Genomic DNA, 20,824 nt, shown 5'->3' on the forward strand with positions numbered 1-20,824 from the left:
TCCTTAGGCGATTTTTTGGACATTTAGAGGCTAATTCACCTATTGTATAGTACTAATAATTCAATCCTTACACTTCATTTTTATTTTATAAAAATTGTATTTTTTTGGAGATTAATTTGAAAGAAAAAAAAAGTTTGAAGTAAAGTAGGACATTAAAAAGTGAGAGTTAAAAAAAAGGCACAATATTTTTTAAAAGGGCTCGATGGTGTAGAGCAAAATGGAAAAAATATATTAAATGGGCATGATAAGATGGGTTAAAGATATAGCGGACACCTTATTTTATTTCTCATTCTGTAATTTTTATGTATTTACTTCTTCATATTTCGAACTCCTGAATGAAAATTATGTGTGTCACTGTTTGATATTTATTCTTTATTACTCCGTTTAAAAAAAAATGTTACGTTTTTATATTTTTATGATAAGAAGCTCTTATAGCCATACAAATGATATTAACATGTTTAAGACTAGAAGTTTTATAACCGCACAATATTATGACATATTTACGATTATACGCTTTACCTACCGTTATCAATAATTCAAAGATCTTATCATCAATCAATTAGCAAATAGCCAAATAGGAATGAAAACGATAACTACTATCTATTGTAAAACATTAATTGTTGTACAACCTATCAATTATTAGATAAATTATTTATGCAATATTTAGAGCTCATACGTGCACTCTGATGGTGCCATTTAAATCTAACCCTAGGTTAGTGACTTTCATCGCACTTTGGAGGGGCATTATTTGTCTAGGTCGGCTCAATAAGTCGAGCCTACATCATAATTTGTGACAGTGGGGGTTACGTTAATTGATTTTTCAATTGTATGCACTTAAATGTTCAAACTCCTGTAATCGTTACTCGAATTTTAATTTGGGATATTTTTGTCCATAAACTCACAAAATGCATATGCGTGATGTTAACAAAGTTTAATAGGACTTTGTAGACCAAAAAATGTGGCGACTAAGGATATTAATGGTATGGTTCGGACGATTATTTTATAAAATTTATACCATACTATTTTTCGGTTATTTTATTTTATATAATCAAAAGTATACTTTACGAAATCATCTCATTATCTTGGTTTCTCTTCGATATCAATAATTGGTATCTAAGTGTCACAATTTTAGTTTTGATAAGCCATTCAAATGGACAGAGGGTGATGAGTTTAGCTGTCTAGGTGAAATATTCGGACAAGTTTAAAGTGTTATCTTTGTATTTAACCTTTTTTTAAAGAAAAAATATACCAATAAGGATTTCCGCGAATCTTAATTCACAATCCAAAGCCATAACAATTAAAAATATTATCATATAATCATATGTTATTCAAAGTGAAATCTCCCGGTAAGAATATTAATCATTTTATTTTGTTTGGTATATAAAAAATATATATATATCACATCATTTGCAAATTATAATTCCTCTGCAATCGTTAAATTACAAATAAAGCATTTGAGTACTTTGCGGAAGAATTTGTCCTTAAATAGAATAAATATTCATCCTTTATTTTTAGAAATTTGCACTATTGTATATTTTAATTTCATTACCTAAGTGTGTAATAATATTATGTGATTTTTTTCAAATTGTTATATTTAATTAGTATATGTTTGCACGTCTTATTTAATTGGGTAGAAAAATAATTGGTGGGGGGTTGGTGGAACATTTACTTGTGCAATTTAATTTCCTTTGATTCAGAAAATTATTGAGCTAAGTTGACTTTCTAAAAAAATAAAATATTAAGGAGTAATCCAAAATTCATGGATCTTGATTCTTGAGACTACTCGGTGAGGTAATTACAATGTGAGGAATCAAACCATCATCAACAAGGTGAAATATCAGATAGTCAATTAACTGAACTACTAAGATTTCTTGAAACTATTCGGGGGAGATGATTACAAGATGAGGAATGGAACAATCATCAACAAGGTAAAAGATCATGTAGTCAATCAACTAAACTTCTAGGATTTCCCGAGACTATTCTAATCCAAAATTCATATATCTTGATTCTTAAGACTACTCGGGGGAGGTGATTACAAGATGATGAATTGAACCATCATCAAGAAGGTGAAATAATAGGTAGTCAATCAACTGAACTACTAAGATTTTTTGAGACTACTCGGGGGAGTTGATTACAAGGTAAGGAATCGAACCATCATCAACAAGGTAAAAGATCAGATAAACAATCGACTGAACTACTAAGATTTTCCGAGACTAATCTAAATCCCTATACCAATTAATGACTTTATTACGCTTCATTTAAATTCCCCTGTCTATTGAAACACCGTCATATAAAATGAAACAGAAAGAAGTAAGTACTATTGTTTAAACTATTGCAAGTTTGCAACTATAAAGAGGGGATTGATCTTCTTCATATTCTTTATTGACTAGCAATGGCTTCTCCATCACAAAACACAAAAAGTAGTCTTGTCCATGTCTTTGTTATCTCATTTATGGGTCAAGGCAATGTTAACCCTTTTCTCAGACTAGCGAAACACCTTGCTAGCAAGGGCATGTTGGTTACTTTCTCTGCACCCGAGCTTGTTGGCAAAGAGATGAGAGCTGTCGATGAGAAGTTGATCATCGATCAGCCAACTCCTTACGGAGATGGTATGATCAGGTTTGAATTCTTCGAGGATGGATCCTCGAATCAATCCATTACTGAGGATTTTGACTTGAGGATGGAAATGCTTGAGCAAGCCGGACGAAGGAACTTGACTAAAATCCTGAAGAAACAGGATGACAAAGGTCGTCCTGTTTCTTGTATAGTCAACAATCCATTTTTTCCATGGGTATGTGAAATTGCTGAGAGTCTTGGAATACCTAACGCGTTGCTTTGGATTCAATCTTGTGCTTGTTTTTCGATATATTACCATTATAATTTCAATCTAGTGCCTTTTCCAAGTGAATTCGAACCTGAAAAGGATGTCATCCTACCTAGTATGCCTGTTTTGAAATACTATGATCTGCCTACGTTCCTACTCCATTCAAGTGGATTCGAATCAGTGTTGAAACGGATTATGTTGAATCAATTCAACATTTTGTCCAAACCTTTTTGCATTTTGGTGGACTCATTCCAAGAACTTGAACATGAGGTGGTAAGGCATATGTCGAAAATTTGCCCCATTAGAACTATTGGTCCCTTGTTATTCAATGACCCTAAAATCATTAGTCCCATTCGCGGTGATTGCACAAAAATCGAGGAGGATTGTATCGAGTGGCTTGACTCGAGGCCAACATCTTCAGTTGTTTACATTTCATTTGGTAGTGTTGCAGTTCCTGATCAAGAACAAGCAGGTGAGATCGCGTTTGGACTATTAAATTCGGGGATATCTTTCTTATGGGTCATGAAGCCACCCCCTGCCTATTCTGTTTTTCAGCCTGTTGTGTTACCTGATGGTTTTCTTTCGAAAGTCGGTGGAAGGGGGAAAATAGTGACATGGTGTCCACAAGAACAAGTCTTGTCTCACCCTTCTGTCGCCTTTTTTCTCACACATTGTGGATGGAATTCGTCGATGGAGGCAATTTCAAGTGGCGTCCCCATCATGGCTTACCCTCAATGGGGTGATCAAGCCACAAACGCAAAGTATTTGGTTGATGTGTTCAAAATGGGGATCAGATTAAGCAGGGGTGAGAATGGGAGTAAGATAATTACAAGGGAGGAGATCGAGAAATGCTTGCGTGAAGCCACTAGTGATGATTCGAAGGTAGCAGAGATGAAAGAAAATGCGCACAAGTGGAAGAAACAAGCAGAGGAAGCAGTGGCAGAGCGCGGCTCCTCTGCTATCAATATCCAAGCATTTGTGGATGAGTTGAAAAATATCCATGCCAAGAAACAAGAAGAAAACACCTAGTGATCGATAGTGTGTGTGTGTGTGCGCGTGTGGAGTTGGTGTTAGTTTGTGTTTTTACCATTTCTAAAGTTCAAGATGCACACTTGAAAGATTGTTCATTCCAAGTTTAACTTCAACCTATTACATAAATATTGAATTTATTTGTTATTTACATTTATGTTCGATCCTCAAAGTGTGTTAATCTATGGTTAGAATGTTGCCCCGTGGATTTCTTCAACGATAAAAGTAATACAACGCGAGATGTGTTTTAGACGCCCTTCATGAATCACACATATGAAATGTAAACAAAACTAAGTTTGGTATGACTTAAGAGATTGTCCTTGTAAATTCCAAGTCTAAATTTAACTTATTATATACATGTTGAAATAAATAGAGGGGGTGAAAGAAGAAATGAGAAAAGAAAGCAAATATATACCATTGTATGGATAATTACTTGGTAACTCGAACCCACAACCTTAGAGCTGGAGGGAGCTTACAAGCAACTCCTCTCGTCTTTCACAACAACTTTATTTCTTTTTTGATTGAGAAATTTATTGAGCTAAGTTGACTTGCTAAAATAATATTTAGGGACAATCCAAAATTCATGGATCTTGTTTCCCTAAAATATCCAAGTTAAACTATTGCCAGTTATTATTAAAATTAATCTTCAATTGCAACTAGAACTTAAACATCATTTGCCTAAATTGTTTGTTCTTAAATCTTTTTTTTCCCTTTGGCATATCCACTACTTCATTTTGCCTAAAAATGGATTTTGCATCACAAAACACCAAAAAAAGTAGTCTTGTCCATGTCTTTCTTGTCGCATTTACGGGTCAAGGCATTGTTAACCCTCTTCTTAGACTAGGGAAGTGTGTTGCTAGCAAGGGTATGTTGGTTACCTTCTCTGCACCCGAACGAGTTGGCAAAGAGATGAGAGCTGTCGATGAGAACTTGATCATCGATAAACCAACTCCTTATGGAGACGGTATGATCAGGTTTGAATTCTTTGAGGATGGATCCTCGGACTATGTTGATCCATCCAAAATTAATGATTTTGACTTGGTGATGGAAATGTTTGAACAAGCTGGAAGAAGGAGCTTGACTAAAATCCTGAAGAAACAGGATGACGAAGGTCGTCCTGTTTCTTGTATAGTCAACAATCCATTTACTCCATGGGTATGCGAAATTGCTGAGAGTCTTGGAATACCTAACGCGTTGCTTTGGGTTCAATCTTGTGCTTGCTTTTCGATATACTACCATTATCATTTCAACTCTGTACCCTTTCCAAGTGAATCCGAACCTGAAAAGGACATCGTCCTACCTAACATGCCTGTTCTGAAATACGATGATCTGCCTACGTTCCTAGTCCTGTCGAGCCCTTTCCAGGCGTTGAAACGGGTTATTTTGGATCAATTCCACAATTTGTCCAAACCGTTTTGCATACTGCTGGACTCATTTCAAGAACTTGAAGATAAGGTGGTAAGTCATATGTCGAAAATTTGCCCCATTAGAACTATTGGTCCCTTGTTATTCAATGACCATGATATTTCTAGTCCCACGAACGTTCACATTCGTGGTGATTGCACGAAAATAGAGGAGGATTGTATCGAGTGGCTTGACTCAAAACCTCATTCTTCAGTTGTTTACATTTCATTTGGTAGTATTGCAGTTCCTAATCAAGAACAAGTAAATGAGATCGCGTTCGGGCTATTAAATTCAGGGATATCTTTTTTGTGGATCATGAAGCCACCCCCTGAATATTCTGTTTTTAAGCCTGTTGTGTTACCTGATGGTTTTCTTTCGAAAGTTGGTGGCAGGGGGAAAATAGTGAAATGGTGTCCACAAGAACAAGTCTTGTCTCATCCTTCTATCGCGTTTTTTCTGACACATTATGGATGGAATTCATCGATGGAGGCAATTTCAAATGGCGTCCCCATCGTGGCTTACCCTCAATGGGGTGATCAAGTCACGAACGCAAAGTATTTGGTTGATGTGTTCAAAATGGGGACTAGATTAAGGAGAGGTGACAATGGGAGTACGATAATTACAAGGGAAGAGATCGAGAAATGCCTGCGTGAAGCCACTAGTGATGATCCAAAGGCCACGGAGATGAAAGAAAATGCGCTTAAGTGGAAGAGGAAAGCTGAGGAGGCAGTTGCAGAACGCGGCTCGTCAGACAAAAATATGCAAGCATTTGTGGATGAACTGAAAAAAATCCATGCCAAGAAACAAGAAGAAAATGTCTAGTCTTGTTTAACTACATTCATTTCAAGTGTATAATTCAATCTATGGGACTATATGATTGAGTATGTTGTTGTTTTTCTGCTTTCTATCGCACGTTTCTACTATTTGGTTATATAGTATGTGAACTCAAACAAATGGGAAGTGCCTATGATTAATTAGTTTCAAGAAAACGGTCATTCACGTCAGGAATAGAGGTTATTAAGGATGTACTTTCTTTTCCTTTTGTTCATCTAGATTGTGTTGGTCTTCAGTGTACCACTTGTCTAGTCTGATCTATGCATGCCTACATAGAGTACAAGATCAAAAAGAAAGCATTGAATGGATGTTCGATTATATGTTTGTATATAAAATTATATGGATAAGCATCTCTTTAAATTAGAAATAAACAACAGCTAGTAGCTCTTAAGCATAAGATGTTCCTCATCAGCTGACACCGAGGATTTTCAAGGAAAAATACTTATCTAGACGAGGTCAATGGTCGATCAAAAAGGCTCCACGATCTACGCTAGTGACCTTCATTGCACTTTGAAGGAGAGTCCAAATAAGGTTGGCCCAAGTGGTCGAGTCTATGTCATAATTTGTGGTCGAGTTCTATAAAATTAAACAAGTAGACATATGCGTTGTACGTGACAATTTACGTCGTATGTGGCATCCTACACATCATGTCACGTGGATGCACGTGTCTATTTTTCAACTTTATACAAATTTAAGTACCTATTTGTGCACTTGCAAAATTAAAGGATATAAATATCAATTAAGATCAAGTTAAAAGACACGTGTATGTATTATATTAAATATTATACCCACAAATAATACAATACAATAAAAAAATAGGAAAGTCAATGATCCAAATAGAGTTTCTTTACAAGTAATTACTTAGTTGATTGTGACATAACTAAAACTCATTTGATCAAGTTGTAGAAAAGTTAAATTAATAATCAATTAACTAACCCACCGAATCAAATCGAGTGCCAAAAAGTCAAACAAACCGACTTTTAATTACCTATTGTTTCGTAACGTATAGTAATGAATTGTATTATTTTAATATTATGATTTGCTAAGTATTGGTCATGTATAAGATAAGTATAAAAAAAAAAATCAAAATTAATACATATATTATTTTGTATAATACTTTTTACCGAACGACCCTTGAAGTTGTTCAAAATTTTGAAGACTTGATATATGTTGTAGAGCCAATAATCCCGAGGTAAGTCTTTTAAGATCAAAGCGAGTGTTATTTGGCAGCTGATTAGAGTTATTCAAGTATTAGTAATATATGAATTAGTTAGGAGAGAATATGTATTATTTATACAAAGTTTAGTTATTCATGAATCATATATTGATTATTAATATTTAATATAGTACATATTCCACATTCTATATAGCTGCATAAAATAATACATATATCTTTTCATAATTTATGCATTTATTAATTATGCGAATTTCCGAATTGCAAATCAAATAGTATCATATATTAACCTAAGATCTAATACACACATAACGACACTTTGACTTTTCTTCACCTTCTTGGCCAAGGGCTAAGTCAAAAGTCTTCTTAAATTACTTGTTTTTAGTACGTACTCTTTAATTTCTCATTAAAAAAAAAATAGGGTACATTTTTTATGATTTCAATTAGGAACATGATAAGAAGTTACAATAAAGACTATGAATAAATAGTGAAAAAAGGTGAAGTCTTGTTCTTCATTAAGTCTTTAGCAATTATAACTAATATTCTTCAACAATAATGTCACACACTTTTTCTTCTGAAATTCACAAGTACGATGCATTTCTGAGTTTTAGAGGTGAAGATACACGAAGAACATTCGTGAGTCATCTCTATAACGCTTTAATACAAGGAAGAATTGATGTTTTCAAAGATGATGAGCGTCTAGAAACCGGAAAATCAATTTCTGACGAACTACCAAAAGCCATAGAAGAGTCTAAATTTGCTATAGTGATATTTTCTGAAAGCTATGCATCGTCAAAATGGTGTTTAGATGAGCTTGCACACATTATAAAGTGTCGAAAGGAATTGAAACAAATCGTAATTCCTATTTTCTATAATGTGGATCCATCAGATGTGCGTCATCAAACTCAAACTTTTGCTGAGTCTTTTTCCCAACATGAGGAAAAATACAAAGACGATATCGAGAAGATTCAAAGATGGAGAGATGCATTTGCGGAGTCTGGGAAAATATCAGGGTATCATTTGCAAAATTACAGGTAAGATTACTTTTCTTTGTCTTATTAACGGTTAAGTCAAACATGTCATATAAACTGAGTCAAAGAGAATATTTAATTTGATTTCTAAAGTTCGATGTAAATAGTTGTTCTTTTCATTGTTACATTTAGGGATGAGGCAGATTGCATCAAAAAAGTTGTTGAAAGACTAATGTCAGTATTACATATTGAATCTGATGACGATGATGATGATGTCCGTGCCTTCATACGGGGCATGGACAATAACTCTCCAATTCTTATCGATGGAGGCAAAATGGTATTATTTCTTTTATCATGTCCATTAAGTACCTAGTTGCTAGTTTCAAAATTGTGTTAGTTGACCCTTGAAAATATTGTTTCAATTATCAATACAAAATCCTATTTAGTAAGTAATTATATAATGATCAATAGTCTTTAAAATACCAAATATTATGTATACATGTTTTTTTTTTTATAAATGATTAATTCACACTAGACATATGTCCACAACTAAATTAAAATTACATAATTCAATTATAGTTTTTTTCTTTTATTGTGTTATTTTCGTAAGTACTAGAATTTAGATTAATAAATAACTAATTGTTGATGAAAAGGACCAATGTCTATGTGTACCGTGTTACGTGTATGAGTGGAACTGTGGAAGTCATGTCAAGTGGGCAGGGTTAGTCCATGGCCGATCCAACCCGACCTGATAAGAAAGGGCGAGTGACTAGCCTGCCCCATTCATAAGGGTTGTTGGGTGGTCAGGGTCCAGGCGCAGGCCACCTACTAGCTTGGCCCATTCATTAGGATTGTTGAGTGGTCTCTATAGGACCTTTTTCGATTTGTTTTCTAATTTATGATGTCCTATGTTTGTGATTTGTCTTGTTAAATAGAGTTTTTCGTTAGATAAGAAGAGGAAGAAATGTTTTATGATAGCAGCAAGGGGACTTGATATTGAATGGAGTCATAAACCAAAGTATTGGAAATGGTTATCTCACTCTGACTCCAGGTTTTATATATTCGCAGTCCCTTTCCATATTTTAGTATAAAATTTGAAAGAAATCAGTAATAATTATTGAGTAAGGTGATTTTTTTTTGTAGATTCACGGAAGTGGCTAAACTCAAGAAGGTCTATTGGCTTGAAATTCAAGGCAAAATTGATTCTCGAAGACTGTCAAAAAGAACCAAATATGCTGCTTATCTAGTGTTCAAATTGGAAAATCAATTCCATGGCCTCGAAACTGTTAATGCAGTTGTTAGATTTGTTGATTCTGTGAGTAAAAAAGATGCAGAGAAACGAGCTAGCGTTGTGCATTTTGCAGGACGAGGACCTAGAGAAACGCTACCCTTCAAAAGAGGTGATGGATGGATGGAATTAAAAATGGGAGACTTTTTCAATGATGCGGGAGAAGACGGATATGTTGATGCGCAATTAATGGAAACTAAGAAACTAGATGAAAAAAGTGGCCTCATTGTTCAAGGAGTGGAGTTTCGTCCCGAATGAAGAAGAGAATAATCCTCCTCTTACTATGCCCTTTTGTTTTGGTCTCATTTTGATTGATTCAAGTACTTCTATATATATGGCCCTTCTAGAGGAACGTACTGATAGAGAAAATTGAATTTGATTAGACAATGTGTGTTTGTAGTAAGGTCGGTTTTTTAAACATTTTAATATGATTCTATAAGATTTAGTTCGTTCAAGTGTCGAGCTTATTTGCATCGACATCTAGCTAGTTGTTTAACAAAATTCATGTACTTTGGTTATTTGTGTTTGTGTTCGATCCTTAGTTAAAATGACGCACTGGATTTTTTTACAGTCCAAAAGTGGCGCTACATTTTTGTTTTAGAAGAGAGTATAACAACATTATGAGTATCTATTTCTTCCCAAGTAACTTAAAACAAATCAAAGCTTAAATACAATGATCTTTAATTTTCATCTCAAATTATATCTCATGATTTTTTAAAACTAACTATCTCAAGTTTTTTGTCATTTTAGAAGTTCAAGATAAAATTAATTATTTTTTTCATATTCTATCTAAAGAGTAGTAATGTTCTTGAAACTACAAATACTTCAATACATAAGTAGAGAAAATATTTAATTTAAAGAGATTATATAAATAAGTAGAGAAATTTTATCTGATGCCGTAGGCTGGCAATTAACCTCCATTATACATGGGAGGGTACCCGCTAGTGTCATTGTGCATGTATTAGATCTCGCACAAGTAATATCATATTTTATGAGTTGAAATAGGAAGATAATAAGAAGTTCCCATAAAGACTATCAATAGTCTTTACGATACTTAATTTTTTGAGTTTTAGAGGTAAAGATACACGTAAAACAATAGTTTTAATGGTACAAGTATACATAATTTTAAGTTTACTTAAAAGAGTGGTCCTAATAAAATATTAATATGGTCATCTTCAAACTTTTACATTGACATTGGATACAGAACTCCAATTAATTGGTCCATATTGAAGATATCCATTACTAGGCCTACCAATTTAATAGTACTAGAGAAATTCCATCCTCAAATTTGGTGGAAAATATCAAACATTAATCTTTCAATGTCATAACAACTTAGAGTAATTAATTAATAATGTTATCATATTACCATAATATTTTGTTATTCAATAGTACTATATATTTAGTTTAGTTTCTAACGTAATAACTAAAATAGGGGACCTTTGTAATTTTGTATCGTGGCACCTTTATCGAGACGATATGTTATTTGTCTCTGATTGAGCCTGATATATGCTAAGGCAAAATTTTCATCAGAAATTTTATCATTTACTATATTTGAAATCGATGATATTGTATCTATACGTCGCAATAGACGATGGTTTAATTATTAGTCCAAGAAAAATCATCGTTTAGTGTATTGCACACCAATTTTTCAGCCCAGCAGACTGTTTTAGAGAAAAACTCCATTCCTTTTAAGTTGTCATGGTTTTCTTTTTTAGATTCAAACGATAAAAACTTTGACTAACATTTTACGATGTATTTTTTATCATATTGATATGCAAAAAATTGCAATTTATAGTAATTTTCGTATAGTTTTTGAATATCTAAAATTTTAATTTTAATTATCGAATTAATATAATCTAATTTAACTTTAAAAATTAGTCAAATTAACTTTCGAAAAACGTAATATTACAACGAAAAAGGAACGGAGGGAGTATCAAACATATGGTATTACTTAGTTGTGCGAGATCTAATATACGACAACGTACACTTAGAGGTCGTTTGATCGGGTGTATAAAAATAATGTTAAATAGAATGTATTAGTTATGCTTGTATTAACTATACATAAATTAATTTTTATGCATTGTTTGGTTTGGTGTACAAAAAATAACATGAATTGCATAAAAAAATTCATTTATAAAAATATCCTCCACAATTATGATGGAAAACATGTAAAAAAGGGTTTTGAGGGGTAATTGAGTTTTTAACCATACTAATACATGTATTGAATCTCTTTGTGTTACTAATACCTAGAAATCAATGATATTAGGACTACACTCTTCCATACACAATAAAGTGTATAGCTAATGCGTGTAAACAAGATACTACTAATACACAGAGTTAATGCGTGCATTATTTTTGCTAATACACTCCACCGACACCTCAAGACTTTTCTTGGCTTTTTTGGCCAAGGGCTAAGTCAAAAGTCTTCTTACCTGTATTTTGTACGACCTCACTAATGAAAAAGTAGGTTACATTTTCATGACTTTGAAATAGAATTATAGAAACATGATAAGACCATAAAGACTATGAATAAATAGTTAAAAAATTAGGTGAAAGTGTTGTTCTTCATTAAGTTGAGAATTTCCCTATTAGTTTTTAGCAATTGTAATTAATACTCTTCAACAATGTCAAACACTTCTTCCAAAATTCAAAACTACGATGCTTTTCTGAGTTTTAGTGGTGTAGATAAACGTAGAACATTTGTGAGTCATCTCCATAACGCTTTAATACAAGGAGGAATTAATGTTTTCAAAGACGATGAACGTCTAAAAATTGGAAAATCAATTTCTGATGAACTACCAAAAGCCATAGAAGAGTCTAAATTTGCTATAGTGATATTTTCTAAAAGCTATGCATCGTCAAAATGGTGTTTAGACGAGCTTGCACACATCATAAAGTGTCGAAAGGAATTGGATCAAATCGTAATTCCTATTTTCTATAATGTGGATCCATCAGATGTGCGTCATCAAACTCAAACTTTTGCTAAGTCTTTTTCCCAACATGAGGAAAAATACAAAGACGATATCAAGAGGATTCAAAGATGGAGGGATGCATATATCACATCATTTGCAAATCATAATTCCTTTGGAATCGTTAAATTACAAATAAAGCATTTGAGTACTTTTTGGAAGAATTTGTCCTTAAATAGAATAAATATTCATCCTTAATCTTTCAAGAGTTATGGACAAACAAATCACATTATTTTCAGAAATTTGCACTATTGTATATTTTTATTTCATAACCTAAGTGTGTATAATATGATGTGATTTTTTTCAAATTGTTATTTTTAATTAGTATATGTTTGCATCATTGCATGTGTACATTATATAATTGGGTAAACAAATAATTGGTGCGGGGTTGGTGAAACATTTACTTGTGCAATTTAATTTCCTTTGATTCAGAAAATTATTGTTGACTTTCAAAAAAAAAAAATATTAAGGCATAATCCCAAATTCATGGATCTTGATTCTTGAGACTACTCGGGGGAGCTGATTACAAGGTGATGAATCGAACCATCATCAACAAGGTGAAATATCAGATAGTCAATTAACTGAACTACTAAGATTTCTTGAGACTATCCGGGGTAGATGATTACAAGATGAGGAATTGAACAATCATCAACAAGGTGAAAGATCAGATAAACAATCAACTGAACTACTAAGATTTTCCGAGACTAATCTAAATCCATATACCAATTAATGAAAATGTCTAATTTATCAAGCGGCATATAATATAATCTAACCAGGTAGCTCGTAGGGATGACTTATTAAGCATCTCTAATAACGACATGTTATGATATTGCCCTACGACCTAGGGTTTTAAGCCAGCAGCTGCACAGCTCTCATGGCTGCTACGACCACTGGACGGCCTCCTTTTGAGGCTGTCCAGCCCGCCCCACCACCCCAAACCACCACATACGCCACCCTTTTCAATTCCAATACTATAAATCCTAAACAATCTGCCCTAATTAACTCAAAAACAATCGCAAAACCAATCGAAATAATTCATGGAGAACCTACTATCACGTTTTCAATGGAGGAAAGGCAAGACTTTATGATTGAAGAGGGATTGCATCAAGCAGTGGTGTTTAAATTATCCCATGGTGCGCCAGATTTGAAGGTATTAAGGTCAATTTTACCGAAACATCTTGGTACCAAGGGCAATTGTTTAATTGGCTTACTTGCTCCAAGACAAATTTTGTTGAGATTTGATCAATATGAAGATTATGTACTAGCATTATCTCGCTCAGTTAATTATCTTCTCTACAATGGAGAGGAGCACCAATGTAGGGTTTTTCCATGGTCCATTGGATATAATCCTAAGGAGGAAACGACGTTAGCTGTGGTTTGGATTTCTTTACCAAACTTATCTCCAGATTTGTTTGCAAAGAAGTCTTTGTTGTCTATAGCATCGGCAGTTGGGAAACCAATAGCTATAGATAAAGCTACTCAAATCAAGTCAAGACCTAGCATAGCTAGGGTCAAGGTTATACTTGATCTAATGGAAAAGCTTCCAAATCGTATAAGATTGCAGTTTGTGGATGGAAAATCTGGTAAGTTGATCGAGATTTTTCAGGAGATTGTATAAGATAATCTACCTTTGTATTGCAATTATTGTAAGCACCAAGGTCATGATGAAGATAGTTGTCGTTTGATCTAAAAAAGAAATCAAAATAACAAACAAATTGATGATACCATTGAAGTTGCTACAAAAGGTACTATTGATAGTGAAAAGTATCAAGGGGATGCGAGAGAAATACTAAATGAAAAAAGAAAGGTTGTAGATATCAATCAAAGTAAAGCTACTTCGTTAGATCGGCAGTTGGTTGATGTCCCTTCTGAGCAAAATCGTGCACACTCAATGGATGTTGTTACAAGTAATATTGGTGTTCAAACAACGACCGAAAACAAAAGGGGAACGCCAAGAGTTGGGGTTGATGCGCCGCGAGTTGGTTCAGGCAAAAAAATAATGGATTCAGGACACAAACTAATGGATACATCTGATGTTGAAGATGCTGAAAATTTTGGGCAGCATGTTTTGCAAGTTGAAACCAAGAATGCAACTAAAAATTGGACACTGGTTGCACACAAAAATTCAACTAGTAATCGGAGCCTTTCCCCGACTAGTCAAAATAATTCTCCATGTAGTGAAAAGGGTGCGACTGGAAATTTTTATGACAGTGAGAAGAGGCAAGATATTAGTAATGCCTCAAGAGACCTATTATGTTCAAATAGCTTTGATGCTTTATTGAAGACTACTGGACAGCAAGTAAAGTTAACAGAGAATGACAACGATTTGATCCAAGAAAAGCAGGTCTCACCACCTACTTTGAATAGCAAATTAAGTCCAGAAGCTCCCGTATTTGTGCCTAAATGTGTGATTGCAAAGAAGAATGAGTCAAGGGTCTTAGTGTCAAATACAATTGATTTGGGCGAGGATTTTCTTGATGAAAATGGGGAAGACAATATGCTTGATTTTGGCGAGGATTCTCTTGATGAAGATGAGGAAGATATGCTGGACATGTGTTTTGATAGAGTGGCTAGGGAAGGAGATATATCACCTAGGCAACAAAGAAGTGGAAGCAACAGAAGCAAAAAGAAGACACATGGAAGGCAACATAGTTGGGACGGCAAAATGACTGAAGAGTTTGTTCCAAGGCACCAACCGATGCGACAGGCAAAGCAGAACCATTTGACAGTATCAATAGGTTCAACAAGATCCAATAAATCCATAAATAAAGTATGAATTATCAAGTGTTGTTGGATAGGTTTGAAGAAGAAGACAAGAGAAAAATACTTCAAGTTACTTTTGATGGGCAATCAATCTTTTTTAATTCATGCGTTTGCAATAGAAAGTTTGAGGCTGATAACTCAACTTTCTTCTTGATTGGCATATTTTTACATTATTTAAGCATCCTCATTTGTAATATCATCATGGAGTGTATTTCAAACTCTGTGGTGATCAGAAAATACTTAGTTCTCTCTAGCTCTTATTTTCTTCATGCTTGTTAGGTAGTAGACACTTCATTAGGATTAGTAAGGTAAGGCCTAGCCCCCCTTGCTTGCACTTATCCCTATTGATATTTTTTGTGTTTAATAAAAGGCCACTAGACACTATCTAGTGGTAAATTTGTGGGAAAAAAAATACCAATTAATGACTTTATTACGCTTCATTAAAATTCCCTTATCTATTGAAACATCGTCATATAAAATGAAACAGAATGAAGTAGGTACTATTGTTTAAACTATTGCAAGTTTGCAACTATAAAGAGAGGATTGATCTTTTTCATATTGTCTATTGACTAGCAATGGCTTCTCCATCACAAAACACAAAAAGTAGTCTTGTCCATATCTTTCTTGTCTCATTTCCAGGTCAAGGCAATGTTAACCCTTTTCTCAGACTAGCGAAACGCCTTGCTAGCAAGGGCATGTTGGTCACTTTCACTGCACCCGAACATGTTGGCAAAGAGATGAGAGCTGTCGATGTGAACTTGATCATCGATCAACCAACTCCTTACGGAGATGGTATGATCAGGTTTGAATTCTTCGAGGATGGATCCTCGAATCAATTCATTATCGAGGATTTTGACTTGAGGATGAAAATGCTTGAGCAAGCCGGACGAAGGAACTTGACTAAAATCCTGAAGAAACAGGATGATGAAGGTCGTCCTGTTTCTTGTATAGTCAACAATCCATTTTTTCCATGGGTATGTGAAATTGCTGAGAGTCTTGGAATACCTAACGCGTTGCTTTGGATTCAATCTTGTGCTTGTTTTTCGATATATTACCATTATAATTTCAATCTAGTGCCTTTTCCAAGTGAATTCGAACCTGAAAAGGATGTCATCCTACCTAGTATGCCTGTTTTGAAATACTATGATCTGCCTACGTTCCTACTCCATTCAAGTGGATTCGAATCAGTGTTGAAACGGATTATGTTGAATCAATTCAACATTTTGTCCAAACCTTTTTGCATTTTGGTGGACTCATTCCAAGAACTTGAACATGAGGTGGTAAGGCATATGTCGAAAATTTGCCCCATTAGAACTATTGGTCCCTTGTTATTCAATGACCCTAAAATCATTAGTCCCATTCGCGGTGATTGCACAAAAATCGAGGAGGATTGTATCGAGTGGCTTGACTCGAGGCCAACATCTTCAGTTGTTTACATTTCATTTGGTAGTGTTGCAGTTCCTGATCAAGAACAAGCAGGTGAGATCGCGTTTGGACTATTAAATTCGGGGATATCTTTCTTATGGGTCATGAAGCCACCCCCTGCCTATTCTGTTTTTCAGCCTGTTGTGTTACCTGATGGTTTTCTTTCGAAAGTCGGTGGAAGGGGGAAAATAGTGACATGGTGTCCACAAGAACAAGTCTTGTCTCACCCTTCTGTCGCCTTTTTTCTCACACATTGTGGATGGAATTCGTCGATGGAGGCAATTTCAAGTGGCGTCCCCATCATGGCTTACCCTCAATGGGGTGATCAAGCCACAAACGCAAAGTATTTGGTTGATGTGTTCAAAATGGGGATCAGATTAAGCAGGGGTGAGAATGGGAGTAAGATAATTACAAGGGAGGAGATCGAGAAATGCTTGCGTGAAGCCACTAGTGATGATTCGAAGGTAGCAGAGATGAAAGAAAATGCGCACAAGTGGAAGAAACAAGCAGAGGAAGCAGTGGCAGAGCGCGGCTCCTCTGCTATCAATATCCAAGCATTTGTGGATGAGTTGAAAAATATCCATGCCAAGAAACAAGAAGAAAACGCCTAGTGATCGATAGTGTGTTAGTGTGTGCGTGTGGAGTTGGTGTTAGTTTGTGTTTTTACCATTTCTAAAGTTCAAGATGCACACTTGAAAGATTGTTCATTCCAAGTTTAACTTCAACCTATTACATAAATATTGAATTTATTTGTTATTTACATTTCTATCGATCCTCGAAGTGTGTTGATCTATGGTTATAATGTTGCCCCTTGGATTTCTTCAACGATAAAAGTAATACAACGTGAGATGTGTTTTAGACGCCCTTCATGAATCACACATCCGAAATGTAAACAAAACTAAGTTTGGTATGACTTAAGAGATTGTTCTTGTCAATTCCAAGTCTAAATTTAACTTACGGCCCTTTAACTTATTATATACATGTTGAAATAAATAGAGGGGGTGAAAGAAGAAAAGAGAAAAGAAACCAAATATATACCATTGTATGGATAATTACTTGGTAACTCGAACCCACAACCTTAGAGATGGAGGGAGTTTACAAGCAACTCCTCTTGTCTTTCGCAACAACTTTATTTCTTTTTTTATTGAGAAATTTATTGAGCTAAGTTGACTTACTACAACAATATTAAGGGACAATCCAAAATTCATGGATCTTGTTTCCCTAAAATATCCAAGTTAAACTATTGCAAGTTTTTATTAAAATTAATCTTCATTTGCAACTAGAACTTAAACATCATTTGCCTAAATTGTTTGTTCTTAAATCTTTTTTTTTCCCTTTGGCATATCCACTACTTCATTTTGCCTAAAAATGGCTTTTGCATCACAAAACACCAAAAAAAGTAGTCTTGTCCATGTCTTTCTTGTCGCATTTACGGGTCAAGGCATTGTTAACCCTCTTCTTAGACTAGGGAAGTGTGTTGCTAGCAAGGGTATGTTGGTTACCTTCTCTGCACCCGAACGAGTTGGCAAAGAGATGAGAGCTGTTGATGAGAACTTGATCATCGATAAACCAACTCCTTATGGAGACGGTATGATCAGGTTTGAATTCTTCGAGGATGGATCCTCGGACTATGTTGATCCATCCAAAATTAATGATTTTGACTTGGTGATGGAAATGTTTGAACAAGCTGGAAGAAGGAGCTTGACTAAAATCCTGAAGAAACAGGATGATGAAGGTCGTCCTGTTTCTTGTATAGTTAACAATCCATTTACTCCATGGGTATGCAAAATTGCTGAGAGTCTTGGAATACCTAACGTGTTGCTTTGGGTTCAATCTTGTGCTTGCTTTTCAATATATTACCATTATCATTTCAACTCTGTACCCTTTCCAAGTGAATCCGAACCTGAAAAGGACATCGTCCTACCTAACATGCCTGTTTTGAAATACGATGATCTGCCTACGTTCCTAGTCCTGTCGAGCCCTTTCCAAGCGTTGAAACGGGTTATTTTGGATCAATTCCACAATTTGTCCAAACCTTTTTGCATACTGGTGGACTCATTTCAAGAACTTGAAGATGAGGTGGTAAGTCATATGTCGAAAATTTGCCTCATTAGAACTATTGGTCCCTTGTTATTCAATGACCATGATATTTCTAGTCCCACGAACATTCACATTCGTGGTGATTGCACGAAAATAGAGGAGGATTGTATCGAGTGGCTTGGCTCAAAACCTCATTCTTCAGTTGTTTACATTTCATTTGGTAGTATTGCAGTTCCTGATCAAGAACAAGTAAATGAGATCGCGTTCGGGCTATTAAATTCAGGGATATCTTTCTTGTGGATCATGAAGCCACCCCCTGAATATTCTGTTTTTAAGCCTGTTGTGTTACCTGATGGTTTTCTTTCGAAAGTCGGTGGCAGGGGGAAAATAGTGAAATGGTGTCCACAAGAACAAGTCTTGTCTCATCCTTCTATCGCGTTTTTTCTGACACATTGTGGATGGAATTCATCGATGGAGGCAATTTCAAATGGCGTCCCCATCGTGGCTTTCCCTCAATGGGGTGATCAAGTCACGAACGCAAAGTATTTGGTTGCTGTGTTCAAAATGGGGACTAGATTAAGGAGAGGTGACAATGGGAGTACGATAATTACAAGGGAAGAGATCAAGAAATGCCTGCGTGAAGCCACTAGTGATGATCCAAAGGCCACGGAGATGAAAGAAAATGCGCGTAAGTGGAAGAAGAAAGCTGAGGAGGCAGTTGAAGAACGCGGTTCGTCAGACAAAAATATGCAAGCATTTGTGGATGAACTGAAAAAAGTCCATGCCAAGAAACAAGAAGAAAATGTCTAGTCTTGTTTAACTACATTCATTTCAAGTGTATAATTCAATCTATGGGACTATATGATTGAGTATGTTGTTGTTTTTCTGCTTTCTATCACACGTTTCTACTATTTGTTTATATAGTATGTGAACTCAAACAAATGGGAAGTGCCTATGATTAATTAGTTTCAAGAAAACGGTCATTCACGTCAGGAATAGAGGTCATTAAGGATGTACTTTCTTTTCCTTTTGTTCATCTAGATTGTGTTGGTGTTCAGTGTACCACTTGTCTACTATGATCTATACAAGCTTACATAGAATACAAGATCGAAAAGAATGCATTGAATGAATGTCCGGTTATATGTTTGTATATAAAATTATATGGATAAGCATCTCTTTAAATTAGAAATAAACAACAGCTAGTAGCTGTTAAGCCTAAGATGTTCCTTATCAGCTGACACAAAGGATTTTCAAGGAAACATACTTATCTAGACGAGGTCAATGGACGATAAAAAAGGCTCAACGACCTAGGCTAGTGATCTTCATTGCACTTTGAAGGATCGTCCAACTAATGTTGGCCCAAGTGGTCGAGTCTATGTCATAATTTGTGGTTGAGTTATATAAAATTAAACAAGTAGACATATATACGCGTTCTAAGTGGCAATCTATGTCCTATGTGGCATCCTACATACATCATGTCACATGGGATGCGTGTGTCTACTTTTCCAACTTCATACAAGTTTTAAGTACCTACTTGTGCACTTTCAAAATTAAAGAATATAAATATCAATTAAGATCAAGTTAAAAGACAAGACTTATGTATTATATTAATATTATATCCACAAATAATACAATACAATAAAAAAAAATATTATAGTCAATGATCCAAATAGAGTTTGTTTAGAAGTAATTACTTAGTTGATTGTGACATAACTAAAACTCATTTGATCAAGTTGTAGAAAAGTTAAATTAATAATCTATTAATTAAAGACCGAATCAAATCGAGTGACAAAAAGTCAAATAAACCGACTTTTATATGAATATTGTTACCTATTGTTTCGTAACGTATGATAATGAATTGTATTATTTTAAGCAAAGTCATGCATACGATAAGTATAAAAAAAAAATCAAAATTAATACATATAGTATTTTCTTAAATACTTTTTACCTAAGGACCCTTGAAGTTGTTGAAAATTTCGAAGACTTGATGTTTCAGAGCCAATAATCCCGAGGTAATAAAGTCTTTTAACATCAAAGCGAGGGTTGTTTGGTTGCTGATTAGAGTTATGCAAATATTAGTAATATATGAATTAGTTAGGAGAG

At 34.7% G+C, this 20,824-nt stretch overlaps 4 protein-coding genes and 2 pseudogenes across 4 annotated transcripts; all 6 read left to right on the forward strand.

Annotated features, from left to right (window-relative positions):
• The first annotated feature begins 2,392 nt into the window (after window positions 1-2,392).
• Window positions 2,393-4,003, forward strand: LOC125820033 (gallate 1-beta-glucosyltransferase 84A24-like). The gene has a single exon (XM_049499451.1). It carries the CDS (start codon window positions 2,393-2,395, stop codon window positions 3,851-3,853), a length of 1,461 nt encoding a protein of 486 aa, XP_049355408.1. The 3' UTR covers window positions 3,854-4,003.
• Window positions 4,004-4,597: 594 nt separating this feature from the next.
• Window positions 4,598-17,440, forward strand: LOC125820031 (gallate 1-beta-glucosyltransferase 84A24-like). The gene is made up of 2 exons (XM_049499450.1): window positions 4,598-4,964; window positions 16,187-17,440. Exons 1-2 carry the CDS (start codon window positions 4,598-4,600, stop codon window positions 17,290-17,292), a joined length of 1,473 nt encoding a protein of 490 aa, XP_049355407.1. The 3' UTR covers window positions 17,293-17,440.
• On the forward strand, window positions 6,530-6,677 carry LOC125820523 (U1 spliceosomal RNA; annotated as a pseudogene).
• Window positions 7,821-9,898, forward strand: LOC125820044 (protein PHLOEM PROTEIN 2-LIKE A8-like). The gene is made up of 4 exons (XM_049499462.1): window positions 7,821-8,299; window positions 8,429-8,573; window positions 9,172-9,287; window positions 9,380-9,898. Exons 1-4 carry the CDS (start codon window positions 7,821-7,823, stop codon window positions 9,780-9,782), a joined length of 1,143 nt encoding a protein of 380 aa, XP_049355419.1. The 3' UTR covers window positions 9,783-9,898.
• Window positions 17,441-18,049: 609 nt separating the features above from the next.
• LOC125820391 (gallate 1-beta-glucosyltransferase 84A24-like) lies at window positions 18,050-19,531 on the forward strand. The gene has a single exon (XM_049499819.1). The coding sequence runs from the start codon at window positions 18,050-18,052 to the stop codon at window positions 19,529-19,531; it is 1,482 nt and encodes a 493-aa protein (XP_049355776.1).
• Window positions 19,532-19,981: 450 nt separating this feature from the next.
• On the forward strand, window positions 19,982-20,129 carry LOC125820522 (U1 spliceosomal RNA; annotated as a pseudogene).
• Window positions 20,130-20,824: the final 695 nt, after the last annotated feature.

Source organism: Solanum verrucosum, unplaced genomic scaffold, assembly GCF_900185275.1.
Source record: "Solanum verrucosum unplaced genomic scaffold, falcon-dt-bn FXZP01000229.1, whole genome shotgun sequence".
Taxonomy (NCBI): Eukaryota; Viridiplantae; Streptophyta; class Magnoliopsida; order Solanales; family Solanaceae; genus Solanum; species Solanum verrucosum.

Coding starts and splice junctions, on each gene's coding strand:
- LOC125820033 (XM_049499451.1), top strand. CDS start 2,393: ATGGCTTCTCCATCACAAAACACAAAAAGTAGTCTTGTCCATGTCTTT.
- LOC125820031 (XM_049499450.1), top strand. CDS start 4,598: ATGGATTTTGCATCACAAAACACCAAAAAAAGTAGTCTTGTCCATGTC. Junction 4,965..16,186: donor GAAGAAACAGGATGACGAAG/GTCGTCCTGTTT, acceptor AGGATGATGAAG/GTCGTCCTGTTTCTTGTATA.
- LOC125820044 (XM_049499462.1), top strand. CDS start 7,821: ATGTCACACACTTTTTCTTCTGAAATTCACAAGTACGATGCATTTCTG. Junction 8,300..8,428: donor TATCATTTGCAAAATTACAG/GTAAGATTACTT, acceptor TGTTACATTTAG/GGATGAGGCAGATTGCATCA. Junction 8,574..9,171: donor TTATCGATGGAGGCAAAATG/GTATTATTTCTT, acceptor CTTGTTAAATAG/AGTTTTTCGTTAGATAAGAA.
- LOC125820391 (XM_049499819.1), top strand. CDS start 18,050: ATGGCTTTTGCATCACAAAACACCAAAAAAAGTAGTCTTGTCCATGTC.